This window comes from Myripristis murdjan, chromosome 16 (genome assembly GCF_902150065.1).
Source record: "Myripristis murdjan chromosome 16, fMyrMur1.1, whole genome shotgun sequence".
NCBI classification, from domain to species: Eukaryota; Metazoa; Chordata; class Actinopteri; order Holocentriformes; family Holocentridae; genus Myripristis; species Myripristis murdjan.
The window spans coordinates 8,160,514-8,184,777 of record NC_043995.1 but is presented as its reverse complement, the minus strand read 5'-3'; the positions used below and the strand labels follow the sequence as shown (position 1 = coordinate 8,184,777).

General features: G+C 41.2%; 2 protein-coding genes across 4 annotated transcripts in view; both read left to right on the top strand.

The window, feature by feature from the left end:
• Nucleotides 1-13,092: 13,092 nt before the first annotated feature.
• LOC115373820 (eomesodermin-like) lies at nucleotides 13,093-17,840 on the top strand. The gene is made up of 6 exons (XM_030072401.1): nucleotides 13,093-13,673; nucleotides 14,369-14,523; nucleotides 15,078-15,199; nucleotides 15,717-15,875; nucleotides 16,291-16,352; nucleotides 16,553-17,840. The coding sequence occupies exons 1-6, from the start codon at nucleotides 13,150-13,152 to the stop codon at nucleotides 17,337-17,339; spliced, it is 1,809 nt and encodes a 602-aa protein (XP_029928261.1). The 5' UTR covers nucleotides 13,093-13,149; the 3' UTR covers nucleotides 17,340-17,840.
• A 1,495-nt stretch (nucleotides 17,841-19,335) lies between these two features.
• LOC115373313 (ankyrin repeat and IBR domain-containing protein 1) overlaps nucleotides 19,336-24,264 on the top strand; it is a 41,062-nt gene continuing 36,133 nt past the window's right edge. The window contains exons 1-3 of one of the 3 annotated variants that reach the window (XM_030071635.1): nucleotides 19,336-19,475; nucleotides 21,250-21,536; nucleotides 23,440-23,740. In XM_030071635.1, the coding sequence (XP_029927495.1) occupies nucleotides 21,349-21,536; nucleotides 23,440-23,740 (489 nt within the window). In that variant the 5' untranslated portion in view covers nucleotides 19,336-19,475; nucleotides 21,250-21,348. Of the gene's footprint in view, nucleotides 19,482-19,726; nucleotides 19,856-21,249; nucleotides 21,537-23,439; nucleotides 23,741-24,264 lie in introns of those variants that run through there. The other 2 variants (XM_030071633.1, XM_030071634.1) reach the window with 2 other exon arrangements.

Below are 24,264 nucleotides of genomic sequence, written 5' to 3'. Positions count from 1 at the left end.
GTCCTGCTGTGGGGCGCCTTCCCCAGGTCACCCCTGTGAAGTTTGGTACCGGCAATTACTGTCAATGTCAACTATGTGTATTGTGATATGAGAATTAGCTGCAGTTTGGTAGCTTCACTGCTCATTCCTGTGTAGCTGTAAGGGGAAATAATAATATTTCATCTGAAGTTGTGATAGTGACACAGTCTGCTAGACTTTTAATTGATGATCACTTAATATTTCATTTGCGGTGTAATAAAGGTGAGTATGATCCTCCCCTGTCTCTGGGTCTGCCACCCTAGGTCATACTGCCACACATTTTACTGTATTATTGATCTCTGCCCACATATTTCCCTTCACCTTCACTGTTTAATTACAACTAGTCAGTGCCACAAGGAGATATCCAAATATAATATGATTGTGACATAAGAAACAGAAGAACAGAATGCAGACAGAAGCATGCATGATGTTAGTATGTGCTGTATCAAACCGCAGCATTTCATATCCGGTTTATGGAGAAAAACAAATCTGATTTAAGAACCAGAGAAAACTACAGAAATTACATTTTTGCATATCATCAGCCCTCATAGAAGAAAAGAGATACAGTAATATTAAAATGGGCCGGAAAGCCTTTTTTGCTTATCTTGGCTCTGGTCTTGCTGGCGCCACCCGAGCAATGTCAGGATGCATTTCCTCTCAAGCAAGTGAAGGGGTCTGCCACTGTGCCGCAATCTGCACCCGCTTCTCAGGCAGGCTAAACCCTTTGACACCACCGTTTTTAATTAAAATTACATTACGAGTAATCAGCCGGAAGAGTTGGGGATGGAGGTCAGAGGGATGGAGTGAGGGGTGGGTGAAGGGAGGAAGGGCTTGCACAGAGGGGCAAGGGGTATAAAGGCAGATTTTGATTCTATAAAACATTAATATCTGTTGCCTGCTCAGCTTGCGGCTCTCTCTGCACCCTGGGTCTCTCTTACCCTAATATGCATTACAAAATTGTAGTAAAAGCAGCAAAAGTAACAATTTTATCAGCAATAATTATCTCTCTCTCTTTAATCATTCAAAAATGTAATGATTTAAAAAAAAAAATGCAGGTGGCTAAATTGCATTGGTTGTTTGACACGGATATTAATGGCTGCTCCTTCCAATTATGGTATCATCCTTCGGTCCTGTTCTGTCATGCTCAGGCAAGGGTGTAGCAAATACATTTTTAAAAATAAAGTTGTTGAAAGGCTTTTTTTTTTTTTTTTTTTGAGAAAGAGAGAGAGGAGACAACTCTGGCTTTCTCCTTGCATCGGTAAAGGGGGAGACCAAATGTTAATATGACTTTCCTCTTCCAGAAAACAGGAGAGGGTTGAAGAGAGAAGGATACAAAGACCCCATTCGTTCTCACTTGAGGGGCTCTCGCCAAGATAATTATGAGCTTTATGAAAGTACACAGGAAAAAGTGGAAGAAACCCACCAAAAGAATGGATAGACAGGAAAAGAAAATTACTTTTCCCCTCTGCCTTCGCTTTATGCCCCCTTTAACAAGAGATGAGACAGCAAAGGAAGGATGAGGCCTTCTTCAGGAGGCATCCTGGGGCTTTTGCGCGAAGCAAACGGGAACGAGGGAGACCATTCAGCCCTTCCTGTGTTTCCTCCATTCATTAAAGCAGCGAACCTTTGACCATTCCACAATGACCGGAGTTTTCCCTCATTACACGGTCCATCATGATATAAAAAAAAAGATGAAGAAGAGGCAGAGGAAGATAACAGAAATGAGGACGACACCATTTGAATAGGAGTTTGGTATAGAATCTACAAGCACTAAACAACACCAAAGAGAACATCTTGTCTTTTGATCAAGTTTTTTTTCTCTCCATCTCTCTCCCCCTTCTCTCTCCTTCTCCTTTTTCTAGCCTACGATCCTCTCCGGGCTTCTGCACCTACATTGCCTGCACTGCACCGAGTGTCTGAATGCAGTTAATTATCTAAAAGGAAAAGTTTGTACCTGTTGAAAAGCTATCCTTGGCTGCTTGGCTTGTTAATGCCAACAAAGAGCAGCCATAGTGGATGGTCAGAGGACACCACATGCTGCGGAGAGCCTTTCAGAGACGTCCCTAATAAGAATGCAGTGGTGAGAGCTCCTCTGAATGCTCACAGGGGAGGGGAAGATAGGTAGAGAGGAGAAAAGAAAAGAGAAAAAAAAACATCTTTTTACCTCTCTCCATCTATAATTACTCCAAATGAAGAATAGGCTGGAGAAATGGCCAGAGAGACTTTCCATTATGACAGAAAAAAACCCATCAAGTAGAGAAGGCAAAGCACAAGATCGATAGTTTTTTAATGGATAAAAGGAGAAGTTTTTCTAACCTCTCAGAAGTAACGATGTATGTGCGTCAGTGTGTGTGTGCACGCTCCTGTTTGTGCGCGTGTTCAAACAAATTCACATTTGTGACTTTCTGTATGAACAAATGTAGTGTACGCAGTCTGTCGTCTGCACCATTAGTCGTACAGTCCTGCCGCAGACATAGCTTGTCTTCAAATTTAGACCAAATTTCGCATGCTTGCTTACTTGTTGCTGCAGCCACAAGAGGAAACATTTGGAAATCTCTGTGTCTTGAATGGCGGGCAGCATTGACACAGGATGGAGCACTTCACCCTCAGTGTGTTACCCCACCCCTCTCACCTCTCTGTTGTGTTTCTCATCAGTGTATCTAATTATCTGAGCAGCAGAGATGCGGATGAACTGTTTTTCTTTCGCCTGTCTGCATCAGAGAGAGGTGTTGCACATCTACTGGGTTGACAGTGGTCTGTGTGACCTGCTGACCTGGGTGGATGTGTTGTCTTGTGCTGCAAATCACTCGGTAAATGTTTTCACACTTTCACAGGATGAGAGTAGTGAGCGGTGAGGCTCTGGGAGGGGTCATACCTGGCCTGTGGTGTTCTCTTGTCATCAAGCCCTTCTCACCTCACTTTAATACACAAATGCACTCAAACGCATCTACAGAGACACACACAGGGCAAGCCACAAATATGTTAAATCTTCAGCGTACAGACACACATACATGGATGCACACACATATTAAATTTGCCTTTCAATCTAGCTGTCTAATTTGCGCAGCTTCTATAGAACAAGCAGAATATGAATGGGCTATTTTCAGTGTTTTATTTACCAAAGATCCTCTCTGAAAAGGTGAACGGCTCTGAAGGTTTGTGACCAATTGACAGTGCTTTTATAGGATCAGTAGGTGTGTGTATGTCTATAATGAATTACACTAAAAAGGTGAAAAGCACACCTTGAAAGGATGATGCAAATGAGCATAGCACTTAAAAGCATCCAATCTAAAAGTAGCATGTTTATTCAATATATTCTTGTTGATTCAGTGCTATGTGCATCTATATGGGTGTGTGTGCGCGCGCGTGTGTGTGTGTGTGGTGGAGTAGGGGTACGGAAGAACACAAACCTAACGCAGGGGATAGGTGCTAAAATATACAGTGAGAAAAAGTCAGTGAGAATGTGACAGAGCAGTAGAGAGGCAGGAGGTTGGTTTGGAAGAGTTGTGTGTTAGACAATACCAATCTCTTTTTACATTTGGTAGTAACAGATTTTCATTGTAATACAAATGCATGGTTTGAATTTTTTTTTGTTTAAATTTTGAATGTGTTTTCCCTGGAAATTTTGATTTGGGTATGCAAGCAGGACATCTTCACATCTTTTTTGCATTTTTGCTCAGCGAGGAATAATGAATTGCTCATCATGAGGCTGAAAATGTAAAATTATATTTAAAAAATTATAGATGTTTCTGTTTCATTTGCATCAACCAGATTTTGAAACACTTTTTGCCGACTTCCCTGTTTTCCGATGCCAGCTGCACGCACACACACACACACACATACACACAGCACAGGGAGCAAGGAGGCACCCTCTCAATTATCAAGCTCTCTTCACTGCTCTCAACACCTCGTGTTTCTCTGTTAATGACTGGATTAAAGCCCTGATTAAGATGCATTTAACCCACAAACACCAGTTCCCATTCAGATATCACTGAAAAGCCAATTAAAGCAAGCAGGGGCTTCAATTAAGACTGACAAAGGCCAGAGGATATTTGAGGTTTGGGGGTGAGGGGGATGCAGGCGAGAAGGGGGAGGAGAGAAGGTGTCAGTTTTTCTTCTGCTAAGAGCAGAGACTTGAGGCAGAACATAAAAATTGTCGGCATATTATCTGATTGTGGAGGGGATAATACTTCACTACAGTAGAGAGGGGCAATGCATTTCTTTCATCTTGGACAAAAAGTGACAAATGGGACCAAATCTATGTGGCTAATATAGGAATACATTTTCAATGAAAAAAAATATAGAGTACACTGTAAAAATAATCTTGATTATAATTACCTGAAAAAATCTGGAAATCTTGTCTTGGTCCTAAGAGTTTTTTTTTTTTTTAACAATTTGCTCATTTTTATATTTTACTTTTGGTGTATTTGCATACTGGCTTTTCAATAAGTACAAGCAATATTTTTAAGTGAACTTCCTGTGCTTCATTTGTAGTAATCTGAGAAACATTCACCATTTTGGCCTTGACACTGAGAAAATTCACCAGGGTAAAGGTGAAACAAGGTAAAAGCAAAGGATTAAATCTAAATTTCTGCATTGATAAATCTGTTTACCTGCTTAGTTTTGATCTTTTGTCATGGTAAACAAGGGATTCCAACTCAAAGAGGCTCAGACTGTTGCCTTCCTAGCCGTCGCCGATTCAGAGGGGCATTTCTACTTCCAAACTTCTAAACAAAGCCGATTAATTAACTCTCAGGCTTATACCTCTGAACCATAAAGAGCTTACAAATTACCTTGGGGGAAGTGATTACAACCATGGAAAACAATAAATCAATCAATGAATCTAATGAAGCCTGCGTGCCGTCGCTGGCATTTCGCTCTTACTCTCAGTCATCTGTGGAATAACAATGGGAAGGAAGGGGATCATAGTTAAATTGTTAATCATAATGTGATACCACAGTCAGCAGATTCCCCATATGAGAAAACCATGCTCAGGGTCCTCTTTGCCTGCACGGAGAGAGGACATAATGCAGAAAATATTCCTTCCACCCCACTGGATAAAGGAACATTTTGTGAAACAATACAGGGAATATTTTCTTCTTTTGTTATCGCTGTGTTATTTGAAATCAGTGAAACATGTATTGAATGTGTGCTGCTATGCTTTGTGCAACATTTGTTCACCATATACTAAAGTCAGTACTCTAGCATTACTATGTTTGATGCGTGAGGATTAAAGTCACATTCTTAAAATCCCATCCAGTGTCCTCTTGAATGAAACAATAGAAATGATGATAGGGATTCATTTAATGGGAAGTTAGAGTATCAAGAATATCAAGTGATGCCTGATTCATCCTGGTGGGGAATTTCCTCATTTGACTGCCTCCCTCCACAGGGGGGGAGTCAGAGGTCAGGCTCAGCACCAGAGCAGCATCCCTTCTTCATCCTGGATTCAGTGTCTTGCTCAAGGACACTACAGCAGGGTGGATGCTTGCATGGAGTTTGAACGTGGGTTGTCTGAGTCATGAGCGCTCTAACTACTTGGCCACCCTGCTGCCCCCATGCAGAGGACGTCGTGGATCCATATAGATGTATGTCTTTAGTACTAAATGGAGGCATATTTGACATTTTGATTTGTGGTTTTGTCACCATACTCTTAAATGCCACACTCTTTGGCTCTTTGATTTGATAATGCAACAGCTCACAGCTTTGACCTTAGACCAAATGATGACAGACTTCAGGGGCTGCTGACATTGGCAGATTGGTGGGCAGGAACTCTTAACAGTACAGATTGGGTGATAACGAGGAAGGGCTCTAAACGGGTCTGGATTGGCGTTGGCCATCGGAGACATTCTATAACTTCCTGTGAGATAAGTGATTTTTGAAGTCATGGGTCTTGGCTGAAGGAGGCTTCTGAGAAGATGAACCTCCTGTGTGAAGTTGTGATTGGGAGAACTAACAAGAGCAGATTCACAGACACTTGATCATCGCTGAAATTGTATATTCTTGTACACTAAAAATAACTGTGACATGTGTTTACAGTAAACTCGTGTGATTGCGGTATACATATCCGCATTAAGGCTGTTCTCAGTTTGCAATCAGCTAAAATTGTCTTTCATGCCAGCATAGCTTGTGTGCAGCTGTAGCCGTCATAAAAGTCATACGTTTTACAGTCTTACTGTAAAGCTGCCTGATTGTTGCCTGCTCCACCCTCAAGATGTATTTCTTGGAAAATTACAAAGCAGCATCTAAGGCAACAGTAATTATGTGATCTTTCAACTTGTGGTGAATGCCAATGTGTTTCCTTTGTGTCGAGTGTCATCTCTCTTCACATATGTGTTTAAATGTCACTGACAGGTTTTTTATAATGCAAATTTGATTGTAATTTTATTCTTCTGCTTGTCTGCAACAAATTGTGTTGTCATGATGCTGCTTTGTTGGCTGGCTCTCTCCTGACAAAGAGATTGGTAATCTTAATGGGACTAATTGGTTAATAAAGGCTAAACAAATAAGATTTCATCTGCCCCTTGTATTTGTACAGAGATATCCAGGCAGATAGTGTCTTCCAGTATAAAGTCATGCAAACAGGATCTCATTAGCAAATGCAAATGAGAAAACACCAAATCTTCGCAGAGAGGCAGAAGTGTATCTCGGTGGGATATTTGGAACATGACAGCTCACCGACCGCCCCCACGCTGGGCACCAAATGTGATGGTCCACTCCTGCTGCTACTCTTAACAGGACATAGGACCTAACCATAAATGTAAGAGTAGGGGGCCAGCAGAGGAAGTGGGTCACCAGAGGCCTTCACCTTCTGGCGTTTGTTGCCCTGTGATAAAAACTGTCTCACTGGTGTCTTTGTCTGTCTGCACAATAAGAATGCCTGTACTATTAGTCTTATCAGTGGCATTGCACTTGAGTGGCCTTATTCCAGTGTGTCAACCTGTGTAGTAACCAAAGGGAAAGCATGGTGAGAACAAAATATTACATTGCAAGTACTTTATGAAAAATCTCCCTAAAATATATGTTTAACCAGAAAAGTAACTTCAAAATGTATAAACATGTACAAAACTAGATGCTATCAATTGTTCCAGCACCTAGTGAATTAATGTTATGTTGTGTCTTGTTGAGCATTAAGTCAGTATACTGTATGACATGATGTTTTGCTATGATAATTTACTGATGGAAAGTGTTTTTGTTCAATTTTGATTCCCATTTTTTTCCAGTATGTTAATGTTGTTTAAAAAAATGTTGTAGTAGCCTATTGGTTGCCTCAAGTTATTCATGGTTATTTAAACCATAGCACTGTACAATACGCTGGGTTTCATTAAGCCGCAACACTGTAGCTGATTTACATGGAGCAAAAGAGCAGGAAACAGCACATCTCTTTGCACTGCTTATACCATCACATGATATACAAATCAGAAATATTTGCAAAGTTTGGAGCTACAGTGTGGTTTCTCATCATTGTATGCTATTGATCTGGAAGATCTCCATCTAGTAATCAAGTCAGGTGCTGCAGTGTGTTTGGTCTGGGAGTCTACAATGACTTCTAAGGTTATTATCAATAATCCTATTTTTGTGTCAACCTAATAAATAAATCCACAGTCAGTTAGTACTCTCTCAACCGTTACCAAAGTTCCCCCATTGTTAAATAAGAACATTTATTTTTTTATTGTTTGTTTGTTTTTGCTTAATTATTGTGGGGTAATACAGACAGAGGTGTCTTCAAATGCCAGTGTCAGTCAGTCAGAGTACTTTGGCCACTATTATTATGCTATGGTAGGAAAAAAAATAATGTATAATTGGAAAAAAAAAAAAAAAAAGTGTTATATACTGTTTTCTAGTGGGGCTGAACAGTTTACAGCAAGTATGAAATTGTAATTTCTTCTCCCCTGTTCTCTGTTGTACCCAACTTACAGCCTCACCCAGTCAAACCATAGACTCTTTAAAGGGATACATACTTCCTGTTTTTCATATAGTGACACTGATGAAGCCTTGAAGGGCAAAATGTCAGTTAAGTCTAATGAACCGACCTTTACCCGCAGAACACCAGAGCAGGCCTCTTCTTCTTTTAGACTCGGTCAGTGCCACCTTCAAGCTTTTAGAGGAAACGCTAACTGTCGGGGGGGTACGCTCCCATCTTCTAGAAAAGACTGTAAAAATGAAGCTGGTCCCTTATAGAGATGTAACAAATTAATAAAAAGAGGTTAAATTTACACTATTAAAAATTTACTTTGACAATAAATTTTTGCATTTTTGCTCTACCTTGCATGCAAACAGCACCACATGAATGGAGATCATATTTCTGGATTCTTCAGTTGGGGCTAACATTGCTGTATCTGCAGAAAAGATGAAGGCAGCTCAGCAGCTAGGGAATCATAAGGCTGAGATTATATTCATATAAAGTGATAATTAATGAGGCCTATAAATCCTTACAGCAGATGCGTTGAGAGGGTGTGTCCCAGGAAGAGAGGAGGGCAAATCATCGGAGCCAATCAGATCTGTCTCCTAACAGCGTGCTCGTAGTGACATCACAAGCTGTGGCGGGCAGGGCTCCTGGCATGGGTGCTGAGCCAACAGACCTTCTGCTGCCAGCAGGGTGGCAGTGGCCCAGGGCAGGGCAGCGATGGCCAGGTCACCAGCTTTTTCCTCCTGCCTGGCACGGGCACCGCAGGAGGGGTGGCAGGCAGGATGGCAAGATGTCAGAAACAACCCTTTAGACGTGTCAAAAAGCAAGCACAGCTAGGGGAAGCTGCTCATCGAGTGTGACAGAAAGAGGAGCAAGGCCATTCTACTGACTGGCTGTCCAATAAACACATGACACAGCCAAATCCAAAACAGCACATTATGATACATTATGGAGATCAGAATATATAAATTGATTATTTGGTAAGGAGATAAACTGATAGAGGAGAGAAACATGTGCGTTTTTTCCTGCTCACACAGAGCTGTTGTGCTGAGTCAGTGATGTTGACACACATGGCGATGATATATCAGTGTCTGTACTTTCAGAATATGAGTACAGTTGAAGCCAAGAGGACGCTAACTGAACTTGAATTAATTTAAATGAAGAGGAAAAATACAGCGTAACAAGAAAGGCCAACACTGGAGAAAAAAAAATGTTCTGATTTGTGACTGTACTTAAAGCCAAATGCTTCTCTCAGTGAGTGTGGTGTGGCGAAAGCCCCGCCTACCGTGGAAAAAAAGTGTCAAAACTCCACATTCTCACTTCTGACTCACTGGTTTTGCCATCACAGCACGAGACTCACTGTGTGTGTGTGTGTGTGTGTGTGTGTGTGTGTGTGGGTCAGTATGTGTCAGATAGGTTGTTTGATACATAGTGAATTAAGCCGTTTATGTACACTTTTTTATGTACACTTTCAATTGAACTGACTGGATTTAGTAGTGAAAGAAAGAAAGAGAGAGAGAGAAAGAGAAAATGAGAGAGAGAAAGAGAAAATGAGAGAGAGAGAGAGAGAGAGAGAGAGAGAGAGAGAGAGAGAGAGACTGGATTTCAATCTAATCCAAACTTACCCCTAAGAAATATACTTTTATCAAAGTGAATTACAATGCACACATAGAATTTTGAAGTAGGTCACAACTCATGTAAATATTTATCTGATATATTGAACCAGTACATAAATATAAATCAACCCAACTACAGGAACAGCAGTATAAAACCTCTTTCATGCGGTTGGCAAAAGGAAACACACACTGGTAAACAGACACACCAGCATCTCTCAAGTCTACATATTCATCACCTCCTGAAGTAATCAAACAACTTAATTGATCAATGCGATCAGCTTAAGTGTATTGCTCTTAAGTGTATTGCTCTTGCTGTTTACAGTTCCAATAGTTTATTTGTCTAACAGGGTCAATTATTTGATGTTTGGTCTGTTTATTTGAAAGGTGGTGACCTGCAACATTAATCCTCTCACTGCTGGGGTCTCTTTCACATGCAAACACCCCTCCAGTAAAGCCCAGCATCACCTGGCCTTTACACCTGAGGAGGAGATGGGGCACCTTGAGTAGGTCTTCAAGTCGTTGAAATGTGCTCTATTAGCACACTAATGCAGGGCAGTGTAAAGTCTGGATTTACTTTCCTTTGAACTGAAGAGGAGGCATCAAAGGGGAAGCAGTCAGATCTGTAACAGAGATCTGTCTCAAATAATATGAGAGTTCTTGTTACATTTGTGTCAAACCTTACTGTATATTGGGCAAATGGAGCAACAGCCTACCTTTTTTTATGGATGAAAGCAATCAGGGAATTATTTGTCCAGAGATTCCATTGTTAACTTGTCATGCATCTTATACAAAGATGCAAAATGAAATTTCTGATGTGTTTTACTCTTTCCTGACCTCCATCATCTCATTCATGATGATTATGCCTCTGGGGTTGCAGCAGATCTTCCTGTTTGCCACACAACTCATTCTCTGCAGTGTATGCAGACATCAGCCAAGCCACAAATGAAGTAGTTTGGCGGATGTGGATCACACAATTGTTTCCCTTTTTGATTGGCAGAAAGGAAAGGCCACCGAAACAACATTTAAAACACATGACAATAGAGCTGAAACTTGTGTTGATGAAACTTTTTTTTTTGTTTTTGTTTTTGTTTTTTTTTTTTTTTTGGTTATTTGCTCTGTTTCTGATCCTCACTCTCCAATGCTATCTTTTTCTGGGCATTTGTAACACTAACCTGCAGTATCAGGCTGCTTGCCATTGGTCTATGTATGAGAAGATCATGTTAACTATCAGTTGTCTAAGTTCTCTGTTAGTGTACAGTTGACAGTTGAAGAACATGCTTCTATGGAGGGTAAAACACCACAACTGCTAAAACACAGAGCCTAAATCTGCTCTATCTCTATGTGCATCAGCCTGTAGAATTCCACTTTATATTGCTTACTTGTGACATTTTGCTTGATTTTTTGCTCATGTACTTTTTAATGTATTTTTTTTTTTTTTTTTTTTTAAATCAAATTCAAATCAACAGCTTAGCTTTCAGAGATCCATTAGTTATGTGTTCCTCTATTCTGAGTTGTTTTGTGACAGTTTTACTTTAGAACCAAAATACATTATCTTTTTAATGAGAAAGAGCTGGCAATGCAATAATGCATTGAAGGAGCTTTGGCCTGGTGTATGATTACCACTGCAAAACTGTATGCCCCTCCAGGGAGGTTAAAGACACAATAAGGCGCAATAAGGTGACTATTAAACCCACCATGAACCACGGACTCACTACAAGGGAAAAGGGATAATAGCCATTTATCATAAGGATGACTAGAGGGAAACATTTCGGTGTGAGTTGAGCGGCGACTGTTAGAGCCTGGCAGTGATGCGGGGTGTAGGTTAGACGAGGATCCCCTACCCCTCCTCTGGAGATCAGGGGAGAATCTGATAATAGGCTGCTATCTGTGCGTCACGATCACAAGGAGAGCACTGGTGAAACTGGGAGCGCGCCTAGACACGCTCATTCTGCCTCCACATGCTCGACTCTGTCACACAGGATGATGCCAATGACTTGGACGGGCTTAGCCTCACACATTATATTGTTTTGTCGCGCAATGTCTGTTTTTATATAAGCTTTAATTTAATTTAAATTATTTTGTAGTGTCTGTAACTTCATAATTGAAAACAGCGTGAGCCTGGACAATCGTTTGGTAAGTTATTTCAATCAATTCACAGTATTGGTTATTTCATCATTTAACAATAACCCCATGTGACAAATGTGAAATCATATTAAGTAATTTGCCCTTGTTTTAAAAATAAAAGTAAATTTGGCTTATGGAATTATTTCTAAAGGTCAAAGCAAGTTGATTTTTTTTCTCGTCATCCAACCACCTTTTTCATGCAACATGCACTTAGTTTGTTGCCGTTTCTCATATCAGACTGTCTGATCTGAGAAACATCACAGGTTTCTTCAAACGGAAAAATAATTGGCCATTTCTTTTTTTCACATCGGGCGTCCCGTTGGGACGCAGAGCCACATCGGAACTGCAATGAATGCAAATTCATTAAATCTGAATAATTCTATAGGATTAATAGATAGTATGTACAGAGAAATGAGGACACATGTTCACAAACCTCATATTTAAGGGATAAATATGGGCGAGATGTGTTGTTAAGGTAGCATCGTTTTAGTACAAGGTTATATTTTATCTTTTCTAAAATAATCGAAGCACAACAAAAACAACACTACATCTGCCCCCATCAAATTATGTTTCGAAATATGTCAAAAGACGGGGGCGAGCTTTCAGTCTCGTTTTCGTACCACAAAAAAAAATCTCTGCCTTGATTAAAATTTGTCATATGGTTTACAAGAAATAGGCGAAGGCTGTGTTATTGAATGAACATATGCCTCATCGAATATCGACCTAAAATTCACCAATTCGACAAATAAATAGGTCTGTTGTTTCGTTGTTGAGCAGTGAATTAATGCTTGGCTCATGATTGCAGTTATTTTCGTTTTTCATTGCAGCGCGGTGCTGACTTGAAAAACAACAGAGTAAAACTTCTCAGTGGATCTGAATTCTAAAATATAAATCATTCGCATGTTTTGTGGAAATGCGTGGAATAGTTTTGCTAAATGTGACAACATACCTGAGAGCGAGAGGAGAAATGTAGGCCATAGGAACATGTGATGACTCGTGTTTTCAAATTTTAGCCACTAATAGGCCCGTGCCAAGATGCTGTTGTGGTTTAAGTGTGCCACTCAAAAGAAAAAAAAAAAGAAGAAGGAAACTAGCCTACCTTGATAAAAAGAAGATGATGGCTGAAAATAAATTGTCTCAGCCACACCCTTAAGAACGCCTACGAAGATCTCCAAGCGTTAAAATGAATAACTCGACACTTCCAACTCATTACATTTTCGTTTACGCACAAGTTGTCGACTTGGCACAGAACTGCCCCGGCCTTTTAAACTGCAGGGAAATTCTCACACCACTGTAGGCCTGCCCTAATCAAGGACTGTTTCTCTCTCAAGGATACACTCTTATAGGATGCAGGGAGAAGAAGTCGCGAACAGAAGAAACAAAAGTATTTGCCAGTGACTCCTAAGGTGGGGTCATCCCGGAATTTGGTGTCAAAGAACCGACTCTTGTTGCAAGACAGTTCAAAAGGCGAGACGAGCGACCATGCTAGGCGGAGAGGGAGAGAGCAGCACCTTCTCCTCACCGAAAGACACAGCGGATGAGAGGCGCAAGTCTCCGGCTGTGGAGGGAGATGACCCGACGTGTGGCAGCCGCTACACAGAGCACGGGATGGGTACAGACCGATACTATATACCGCCCACGGTGACTAAACAAAGTCCAGAAGCGGGCAATCCCTGCTCTTTTATCCCCTACAGCCCCACCGGGACGGTCTACACCACATCCAGCGCCAGCAGGTACCCCACGTCTCTTCACCTGGGCTCCGTGCTGCCTCCCGCGGGGTTTTCCTCCTCCGCTGCCGGCCGCAGCCACTTCAGCCCGGCTTACCAGCTCGGCCAGAGCCCCGGCTGCATCTATCCGCCTTACACCGGTTCAGGGTCCGCCATCAGCGCCATGCCTTTACCTACCGCCGGCCCTGGGATGAGGGCCCAGGTCTACCTCTGTAACCGGCCGCTGTGGCTCAAGTTCCACCGGCACCAGACCGAGATGATCATCACCAAGCAGGGCAGGTGAGATGGGAGCAGAGGGTGGGAAAGTGATCCACAAACGCTAACTACTGTCCCAAAGTCCTTGAGCAATGCACTGTGTCCAGCTATAACTGGCACCTCTGAGGAATGTGTGTAGTACATAACTGTGTGGATTAAACGCCAGACGACCCCCGTAGATAAATAAAAGCTCAAAAGGAATGAATTTGCACTAAAAGAAATGAAAATAACCTAAACAAATGATCACACTTGACTCAAAAATGTTTTGTAATTTTTAGTGTCTTCCCCAGCATGTTGCGACAATTCATTTGTTGATTGCAGGCCTACTTGTTTCCACTGCCCATGAGAGTTCTTGAAACAAGTTTATTTGCATCGGAAACAAGTGAAACTGCCTCGCCTCCACAGCATGTTTTTTCATTTTAGAATTCCAAGATTTAATTCTAGGAAAATAAATTAAATGTTTGATAGCATGAATATTTTTTGTCAGAATGGCACCACATGTGCTGTGTCCATGTTTTTTGCATCTTTGAAAACGGGCCTTTATAAAATAACATTTCTTTTCATTTGCTGTTTTATACATTTAATACACATGGTATCTATCTATCTATCTATCTATCTATCTATCTATCTATCTATCTATCTATCTATCTCTTAAGTATATTTATATCTTATGTTTACTTAGTAATTTTAATTCGTTTGTTTATTCATCGTGCCTGCAGACGGATGTTCCCCTTCCTCAGCTTTAACATCGCTGGTCTCAACCTGACGGCACATTACAATGTGTTTGTGGAGGTGGTGTTGGCAGATCCAAACCACTGGAGATTTCAAGGTGGCAAATGGGTTACCTGTGGCAAGGCGGACAACAACATGCAAGGTACTGACCTGGATAGAGATCCGCGTAAAGACCCGCAGCACACTGACATAAATATCCCGAGTCACGACGTGCCTGACCTGCATGCAGCGTTAGATGATTCCACATGCTCTGCATCCTTTCTGACAATTCAGTTTGCGCATGAATTTTGTGTCTTTCATACAAAGATTCATCCCCTGTTGTGTGTTGTTCTGTTCTCATAGGCTACTGTAAAGTTACCCACCGAATCGCATTGCAGTAATGTCTGTCTTAAGTATTTGAGACACTTGGTTCAGTGTTGCACTTAAAATCTCCAAACTAGTGAAACGTCATTGAAAACAGTTCATTTTCTTCACGGCACGGCAGATTTTCCACTTGTTAAAAAAATCCATTTTAATATTCGATTTAATATGTATGATTATGTTTTTTTTGTTGTTTGTTTTTTTTGTTTTTTTGCAATTTAGCCTATTGTTGCATTGTAAACAATTTTCAGTTCACACCATTTCCTTTTAAATGATTGGAAGGTATTGGAGCTACATTTGAGTTAAGACAGTAAAATTCATTTATGTTTTTTACAGGGAACAAAATGTACATCCATCCAGAGTCTCCGAACACAGGGGCCCATTGGATGAGACAGGAAATCTCCTTCGGAAAACTTAAACTCACCAACAACAAGGGAACCAACACCAGCAGTTCACAGGTAACGAACAATTACAGAAAAAATGGCATTGAGTGTAAATTTGTTTCAATACATTTGCCATTTGTATTTCACTGTGATTAACTGATTATTATTGATGATCCTATTAGTTTCGAAAACAATATTTTCAGACGAACTCATATTTTTGTTTAGCCTGTTTATTTTCTCTTTCATTCAAGCGCCCCTGTAGAAGTTTTGGTCATGTCACTGCGCAGCTGGATGTAATTTTGTTCTTGCAGTAACAGGCCTACTGACCAACCTGACCAAACACTCTCTGCAAAATTTACACAGATGAATATGTGTTAGTCACGTAAAATTAGATGTAAATTTGAGTCCAACTTCAAGTCATGGCCACTTTTTAAGAATAGCCGGTTTTGTACAACAATTTACAGAGAAGCGACTTTTACGCATATATTACGGCATGCACGAAATTTAGACAGTCAATGCGTGATTTCCGTTGGAATCAACTAATAGACTAAATTGATTTTTTTTTTTTTTTTTTTTGCATGTATGCATACAGATGATTGTCCTCCAGTCCCTGCATAAGTACCAGCCCAGGCTGCACATTGTGGAGGTGTCGGAGGATGGGGTGGAGGACATAGGTGGTGATGTTAAGACCCAGACCTTCTCCTTTCCAGAGACCCAGTTTATAGCTGTGACTGCCTACCAGAACACTGATGTAAGCATGCCCTGCACTTATTTTATTACTATATTACTATTATAAACTGCAATATGATAAAGATGCTGTAATTGTACGCTGGGACCTATTTTAATATACAGTTGAATCCCATTTACTCTGCACTGTGTGAACAAGAAATATTTTGCTCCACTTACTGAAACATTTCAACTTCATTAAAGCTCCAACATGAATGAATTCCTCATGCTTATATTTTTTGAATGTTTATCAGCCACAATCTGTTCGCTATGCTCTTATGATATGGTAATAACGATATTGTTATAGATTTGCCTTTATGCCTATATATTTTTTTATTTTTGAAAATGTCTATCTTAACTTTCAACAGTTTTGAAAGCACCTGTTTTATTGAGCTCTATGCATATTGCAATTTTTTTTCTTAATTTTTCCTCTGTTCTAGATTACACAGTTGAAAATTGACCACAACCCCTTTGCCAAAGGATTCAGAGACAACTACGACTCGTGAGTTTACCTTTATGTTTTGTCATGCACTACTCCCCAGTAGTACAGTATAGTGACTGCACACATCAGATTTTCACAACGTGATAACATCAAATCATGTCTTGGCTGCAATATAAGCTTAACATTTTTTTGAGGATTTTTTTTCTCACGCACACAATGCCTTTTTTTAAATCACATTTCTCTTGGCATATATTTTTCAGGATGTACACTGCCACGGAGCATGACCGCCTGACTCCGTCCCCGACCGACTCCCCCCGCTCCCAACAGATTGTCCCTGGTGCTCGCTATGCCATGCAGCCCCTTTTCCAGGACCAGTTTGTTAACAACCTTCCCCAGAACCGCTTCCACAACAGTGAGAGGGCCGTGCCCCAGACCAACAGCCTCATCTCCCCTCAGACGGACGACCTAGCCTCACAGAGGTGGTTCGTCGCCTCCATGCAGCAAGCAGGAAGTGCTGGTGTGGCAGCAAATAAGCTAGAGCTCACCCCATATGAGGGGGAGTACTCGAGCACCCTGCTTCCTTATGGCATCAAGTCCTTGTCCATGCAGACGTCCCACGCTCTCAGCTACTACCCAGACTGTCCTTTCACCACCATGTCTGCAGGGTGGGGATCCAGAGCGACATATCAGAGAAAAGTCACCCCTAGTCTCCCTTGGTCACCCAGGCCCAGCCCCACCACCGGTTTCCTGGAAGACTCGGACAAAGATAAGCCACAGATGGAGGAGGAGCTCAGCGGCAGTGTAGGCCTCGTCTCAGCCTGGACGGAGACTCAGCCATCGGCCCTCACGCTAGAAAAAGCCGAGTCTTATTCTGTGGCCTGTAAGCGGAGGCGGTTGTCTCTGAGCGGGCCAAGCACAGAGAACTCACCCACTGACATCAAGTGTGAAGACTTGACCTCTGCTGCCACCAACAATAGCTCCTACAGCAAGGAAACTCCTTCAACTAAAGGCATGGCCAGCTACTATTCCTTTTACACAAACCCCTGAATGTTTTTTGTCTGAAAGAGTTGCCATCAGCTGTCTTTGTTGGGGTTTTTCTTGCCCCCCACCATCATCACCACCACAAATCAGAAACGGATTTTCATTGTTATATTGTTTACTGCCCAGAGTTTGTATTGTTGGTGGTCAGTATTTTTTTTCTTATGTGATGAAAATGAAAAATATTGAAAGTCATTGTCAAGGAAATGAAATGAAATGAAAACATGAAATGAAAACTCATAGGGCACAGGCATCACTGTCATGCCGTTTATTCTTAATCCATCTTGGGCCAAGTCTGTTCACCTGGACAGAAAATTTTCATTCAGTTTTTGGAAAACAGCCCGTAAAATGTAACTGTATTTAGAAGTTGAATAGTGCCAAAGCATTGGTTTTAATTTGCTCATTTTATTTAACAGTGTTGTGTATGTTTCAGTTGTTATGTACACTGCTGTGCCTGCCTTTACTCTGAAGTTTTGTGTTTACAGATTAAGTTATTTATTGAGAGATTGTTGATATTACATTTGCATACTCTTTAATGTGAGGTTAATATGCTGTATATAGCTGTGTTACAATGTTCAGAAATTTGATAATAAAAGGCCTATGTGTTCGACAGGTGTGAGTGGTTATTTATAGTCAAGTCATTTTTATTTTGTAAATAGATGCATAAGCTGTGAATTCAACAAGCATGTGGTTAATGTGTATATTGAAAATGGACATTTGTTGGGAAGCTTATGCACTATGTCTGTAATCACTCACTGAATGCCTGATGATGAGCGCCAAGTTGGATTTATACAGCATAAAAATACCACAGCATACACAGGGATGTAGTGGAGGGCAACACCACCTAAACATAATTTACCTAACCTTTTTGGGATGTTCTGTAAATTCAAAGTTAACATCCTAATAAGTGGTATCAAATTGATTCTGGTGTTTTTGATCACTACTTTGTGTTGGTTTAAAATATCAACTCATAAAGAATTAATGAGTGGTTTTGTGTACTCTGTCGCACTCTAGTGGTCAGATATGGCACCTACACCTGTTACAATTTATACTTATCGCAAAGGGGGTTTTGTTCGCCCTCTTGTGTGCACCTGTCATCACTGTAAGTTATGAGTCTCCATTCCTTCTCTGGTTTGACACCAACATAACTGATAAAAGTGGATATTTATTATTTAAATAAAATTATTTAAATCTATTTAAATATAGTTTTTATTCGTGTATATAAAATTAAATTAGAGTAATCTATCAATCGGTGTAGTAGGAAAAAAAAATAAGCACGTGTGAAATTAAAAGTAGAAGTGGTGAAATATAATGATCTTCTTAATTAACATTTCCAAATTTTTCCTCCTCCCAGAATATGAGATAAAATGATAATTCTATCTGGATAATGTTTTTACAGAAACACTTTGTACTTGGTTCGCTAAAGCAGAACCAAGCAAATGCATCGGTTCACATATTCATGTCTTGAGCTCAAGAGACATAAAGAGCACAAGTTAATTTAGACAGGATAATAATGCTATTCTTACACTAAAGCTTACATTTTATGCTCATGCTTAACAAGAAAGTTAGATTTCTCGTTGAAAGGCAGCCCACGAACACGAATGTTGAGACAACACACACACACACACACACACACACACACACACACACACACACACACACACACACACACACACACACACACACACACACACTCCACATATGTTACATTCTGTGTCAACGCACATGACAAAACAAGCGCACTTTACAATCTAATACGTTACAACATTACAAGGTTGCCATGTTTGGCTGTGATAAACATGTAAACGTTCGTCAATTCCATCATCACTGGTAAAGATGTCTTCTCATGACATAGTTAATCATGAAGCCCCTTTCTATTACAGGCGAAAAATGTCATATTGATCATATGTGAGGACAGACGTGCCCTCTCCTGTTTGAACGCTTGCATAGCGGGTTTCGGTGAAATCTGGCAACACCGAAGCCGCCAGCAGAGAGACAACGGAGAGTTGACAGGAACAACATCACAGCCCTGAACACACATTATTTATGGTGAAGCATTACCTCACTTTTAAAAAAGCCCCCGTTTATTGTACCAGCGGCTGGCAGCGTGTTTACTAGACCAGGTTCACAACATCGACATGTACGGTCTGTGTAAGTCGAAACTATTTGATATTCAGTTGTTTTTGTGAACAAGTTCATCAAATGTGCTAGTTAGCTAAGTTGGCTAGCGCCGTTAGCTTGCTAGCCGTGACTCGCTAGCGTATATGCACTGACGTTGGCCAACGCAGATGTTAGCGTCACAGTGTTTTTTTGGGGGGGCTGTTTGGGAAACATTTAGCTAGCTAGCAGCATAGCCAATTATGATTCCCACCACTTTCTGACAGCAAGCGGAGTGACTCACAGCTAACGTTATCTAGATAGTGGGCAAGCGGATGTTTATTTAGCCAGAAAAGCAATAGTGCTGTAGCACGGATTGTTTCTTATCAATACAACAGAGTCAACGTCGGTTAAAGCTAACGAGAAAGGTAAACACCACACAACACGGGGAAAGGCCTGGAAATGACACTCATAGCTCAACTAGATACAGAACTTTATTGACAAGTGCTAATCTACTCTACCAGCTGTTGTGTTTTTCTGCTTTCGTGCTAGTTTGTCAAGTATAAGTTGACGTTGCCATGGATGAGTACTGTTTAACTATCACCAGCTAGTTAGTTACATATTTACAATATAGCCTTATTCCTAAAGTTTGATTATGAAACGCTGCACTCAGTATTAGTATGTGGCAGCTGTTGTGTAACCATGTACAAAGATCAAATGTTTACAGGTGTTTACTAGTGTGGCATATCGTGTGTCCCCCTTTAACCTGAATGTCTGTCTACCTGGGTCCTCTGTTGTGTTGTTCACTAGTGTCTGTCTTTGCAAGTCGCAAAGTTGACACAATTTCCTCACATCCGACTTATCTGGAACCATCTGGCTCCATAGACTGCATGCTAGTTAGTTGGATGATAATTTATGTATTTGTCTGTTGTGTTTTGATCATATGGACCCTAATACAAGGAGGACTGCACATTATGTCCCATCCTAGTACTACTGTTGAAATGGGTGTGAATAATTATGTTTTATGTTAACTTGAAATACTTGTCATTTGTCTTGACTGAATAGAATAATTTTTATCCTAAGGTAACTCTCCCAACATACACAAGCAAACACACATGCAGCACAGTTATCAGCTTTTGAAAAGAAGCATTTTGCCTAGCTGTATTCCTCTTTATTAATGTAGATATTGCTGAAGGAGACATTGCTGAATTGTTTTGTTGTGTAACTCACCAACAATACATGAGCGTATCCCAGTGGCCAAACAATCATGACATATGGTGCTGGTGGAAGTGCTATGCTGACTCTCTGCATGTTGCTCTTGTAGCAAGGATATCGTACTTTACGGTTGCCCCTGGTCTCAGTGGGATGGGCAGGATTGGCAAGGAGAGGCGGAAGCCCCTGTTGATGCCAGAGGAAGTCTTGTCCTTCTCTCTGCATGAGCTTTGTTGGCCCTACGTTGAGTCACTCAACAAACGACAAAAACAAGGAGGTGGTGCACAGCGCATTGGTGACGCTGACACAGGGGCTTGTAGCAGAGCAGCTTGTCCAACCTAGAAGATGCAGTCCTTGTTGTTGCGGGGTCAGAGGGAGTGGAATTCATTTAAACTCCAAAGGGGAGGGATGGTTTTCTTGAAAAAGTGGTAAGGATATGGTTGACTCATTAGGAAGATAAGCTAGAGGTCTTTAGGGTCAAACATTTTTTATTCGCCACAAGCTTGGAAACCAGTTATATATATATTTTTCTTTTTAACAGACAAGGACCATGTTGGACTTTGACACAACCGTGAGGGAATCTAACTGCTGTTTTTCCTCTTTTCTTCAGGACATTCAGCATGCTGGCCTTTTGCACTGTTCGCACCGGTTGAAGACAACTTGAGAGGCTGCTGTATTAGTCAGAGCTCGAACCCAAGGCAGGGAAGAGATGGGGAATACAGCAACCAAGTTCCGCAAGGCTCTCATCAATGGGGACGAGCTGCTGGCCTGCCAGTTGTATGATAGCAACCCACAGTTCAAGGATGCTCTGGATCCTAACGCTACATATGGAGAGCCCTACCAGCACAACACTCCACTGCACTATGCTGCACGGCACGCCATGGCGCGCCTACTCAGGTCAGGACGTGGCCCAGACATCACTTCGCAAACAAATAGATTCTATATAACATAATGTACAGATGCAGTGACACATACTTTTGTAGACAAGCAGGTGGCACTCCTGTTCCTCTATTGGGGAGAACACATATTTAAGGTTTGATATGAGGGACCAGTTTTGAAAGTTTATTTTTAAATGTTAACAGTTTTTCTTTCATTTATTTGATACTTAATGTGGCACCTTGTCAGATATCAAATGGCCTTTTAGCCCCTCTCTCACATTACAGTACTCTCACTCTCTGTCACTGCTCAGTTGCTCCAGTACAGTATTGTATTGCTCTGTCGTCAGAGAGCATGTTTTCATGTTTTGTCTCTATAGGTCTTTGTCTCTGTCCCATCTGTCTCTCCACATAACCATCTGTTAGCAGCACACAGGAATGCAACATGCTGGGATGGAATAGGTTGGGGCTCTGAGAGCTTCCCATCCTACAAACTAACAACCTTCCATGTTGCATGTGTTACTCCCCTCAGACCATGTCCTCTTTTCTCTAATCGGTTGCATTCATTTGCTCAGTTTTGCACTTCCGATTGAATTAAACAAAATGCTCAAAGGGATTTGCAATGGCAGCAGTTGTCTGTAAAATGAAGTGAAAGGAAATGAAAGGACCTAACTTATGTGAAAGTAGTTGTAGTTTGTGGCTGGTGCTAGTGCCGGGTCACAGATGGTTTAACTTGTTAACCTAAGAACTGGTTTGCTTTTCCACAGGCTAGAGAGCCATTTTCCACCCAGCATGGCAAAACATGATTTAATTTACTTACCAACTTATCCCTAACCATAACCATATCCTTGTACTTAATCTAAGCCTAACACTAACTTTAACAATAAGCTTAACCAATAAGCCAAAACGACCACTCAGAATGTGAAAAAAATTCTGTTGCCATGCTGGGTCAAAAAACCTGCGACCCTGGTGCAGTGAGCAGGACATGCCGGGAAAACGGTCTCCTCACATTGGCTGCACTGCAGCAGCAGTGGCCGGAGGAGCCGCTTGCTGCTCACAAGAGAAGTAGTATGATTGACCTGGCTTTTAATTGACGTTTTACAGTATTCAGCAGGATCTTGACACTGATCTGATCAATAATGCCTTGCCCAGCACCTGACGTACAGTTCTTTCCTCTAGACCAGAGTGTCGGTGCTGCTCTAGAACCAGTTTTTCTGGCCAAAAGCATTTTTTTTTGTCTGTCAAAACAAAAAGAACTGGTTCGAGATTAGGCACCGGCTTTGAACCAGCCTTTGAACCAAAGATCACCGTTAGGTTGATGCTAGTGTGCTGAGTAATATTACTTTTACCAAATGTGGATTATAGGAAGAGTAAGTTTTAGAAAAAATTGGTTACACATTCTTTATAATGTTGTGATGCTAAGGTCCTGAAAAAAGGAGGACTAAATAAAATGCTGTGTAACCAGTTAAGGTTCAGACCAAATGCGAAGTGAGCTTTTAACGTGGTGCTGTTACATACAAAATCAATGCAAAGACGCAAACAGATGGCGAATGATGCAAATTTCTGTGTTGCAAATGATGTGAACACGCGGAATTCACGTTATTCACTTATTCACGCCAGTTAAAATTTTACAACTTGACCCAAAAATTCACAGCCGTATTTGCAGGAGTCTGCAGTGCGAAAACACGCTTCACATTTGGTCTGGACACTCCTTAGTGACACTTAATTGATGAAAAATTAAAATAATTCTTGTAATATGGTAAAATCTTGTTGGCTCAGCCTAAACATTAGCATGAACAATCCGTTTTTAGCCACAAAAATAATTTTGAAAGATTAGACTTTCAGAGTAAAGCTAAAATATGGGTGTAGTTTTTTCTTAATGAATCACTTCTGCTGCATGTGCTATTCGTCTGTCTTCTTCTCAGGTCTTTTCTCTTAAGTAAAGACGGGAACCCTAACAAGCGTAATGTGCACAACGAGACATCCTTGCACCTTCTCTGCATGGGGCCCCAGATCCTGACCTCGGAGGGGGCGCTGCACCCCCGGATCTCAAGGCCGTACGAGGATGAGCAGCGTCGGGCAGAGTGCCTCCAAATCATCCTGACGTGGACTGGAGCAAAGCTGGACCAGGGAGAGTATGAGAGTGCTGATGTCAATGCCACAGACAACAAGAAGAACACCTGCCTGCACTACGCTGCTGCCTCCGGCATGAAGACCTGTGTTGAGGTGAGGATTTTTTTGGAGAAATGTCATAAGCTTAGCTGCAGAAGTGACAATTAAATAGCCTCACTGTGACAGCGAGCAAATTTAGGAAAGAAGGGAACGTATCCCTTGTTGACATGAATTGTTAAATGTCTGTCTTTTTATTAACTCTGAATTTCAGTATGAAAGTGGAGGATGTATAACCTTATGTTAGTTGCGACCCAGGATAAGGGACAAAAATCACCATGTACAACAGTCTTCACAGTGCCTCATCAAATTACTCCCTGGTGAGCAGTTTTGGAAAAGGTGCAATGTAACACAGTACATCTTTATGAATTCCTGTAGGGAAAGGTAGTTCACAAAGAGATTTTGGACAGTTTGATGAGAATGTCTGTCTCAACATTTGCCTTTCTGAAGAGCCTGTAGGGTGTAGTGCTTTGACATTGGTGTTATGACAGCAAGCTTTATTACAGCTGCAATGGGACTTGTGACAGGGATAGAAAGCATGGGCAAAATAATGAACAAATGCGTAATCTAAGTTGATATTT

What these genes read in the sequence shown, in the direction of transcription:
- LOC115373820 (XM_030072401.1), top strand. Translation starts at nt 13,150, where the DNA reads ATGCTAGGCGGAGAGGGAGAGAGCAGCACCTTCTCCTCACCGAAAGAC. An exon ending in CCAACACCAGCAGTTCACAG is followed by an intron (nt 15,200 to 15,716) that starts GTAACGAACAAT and finishes GTATGCATACAG; the next exon opens with ATGATTGTCCTCCAGTCCCT. An exon ending in CTGCCTACCAGAACACTGAT is followed by an intron (nt 15,876 to 16,290) that starts GTAAGCATGCCC and finishes CCTCTGTTCTAG; the next exon opens with ATTACACAGTTGAAAATTGA.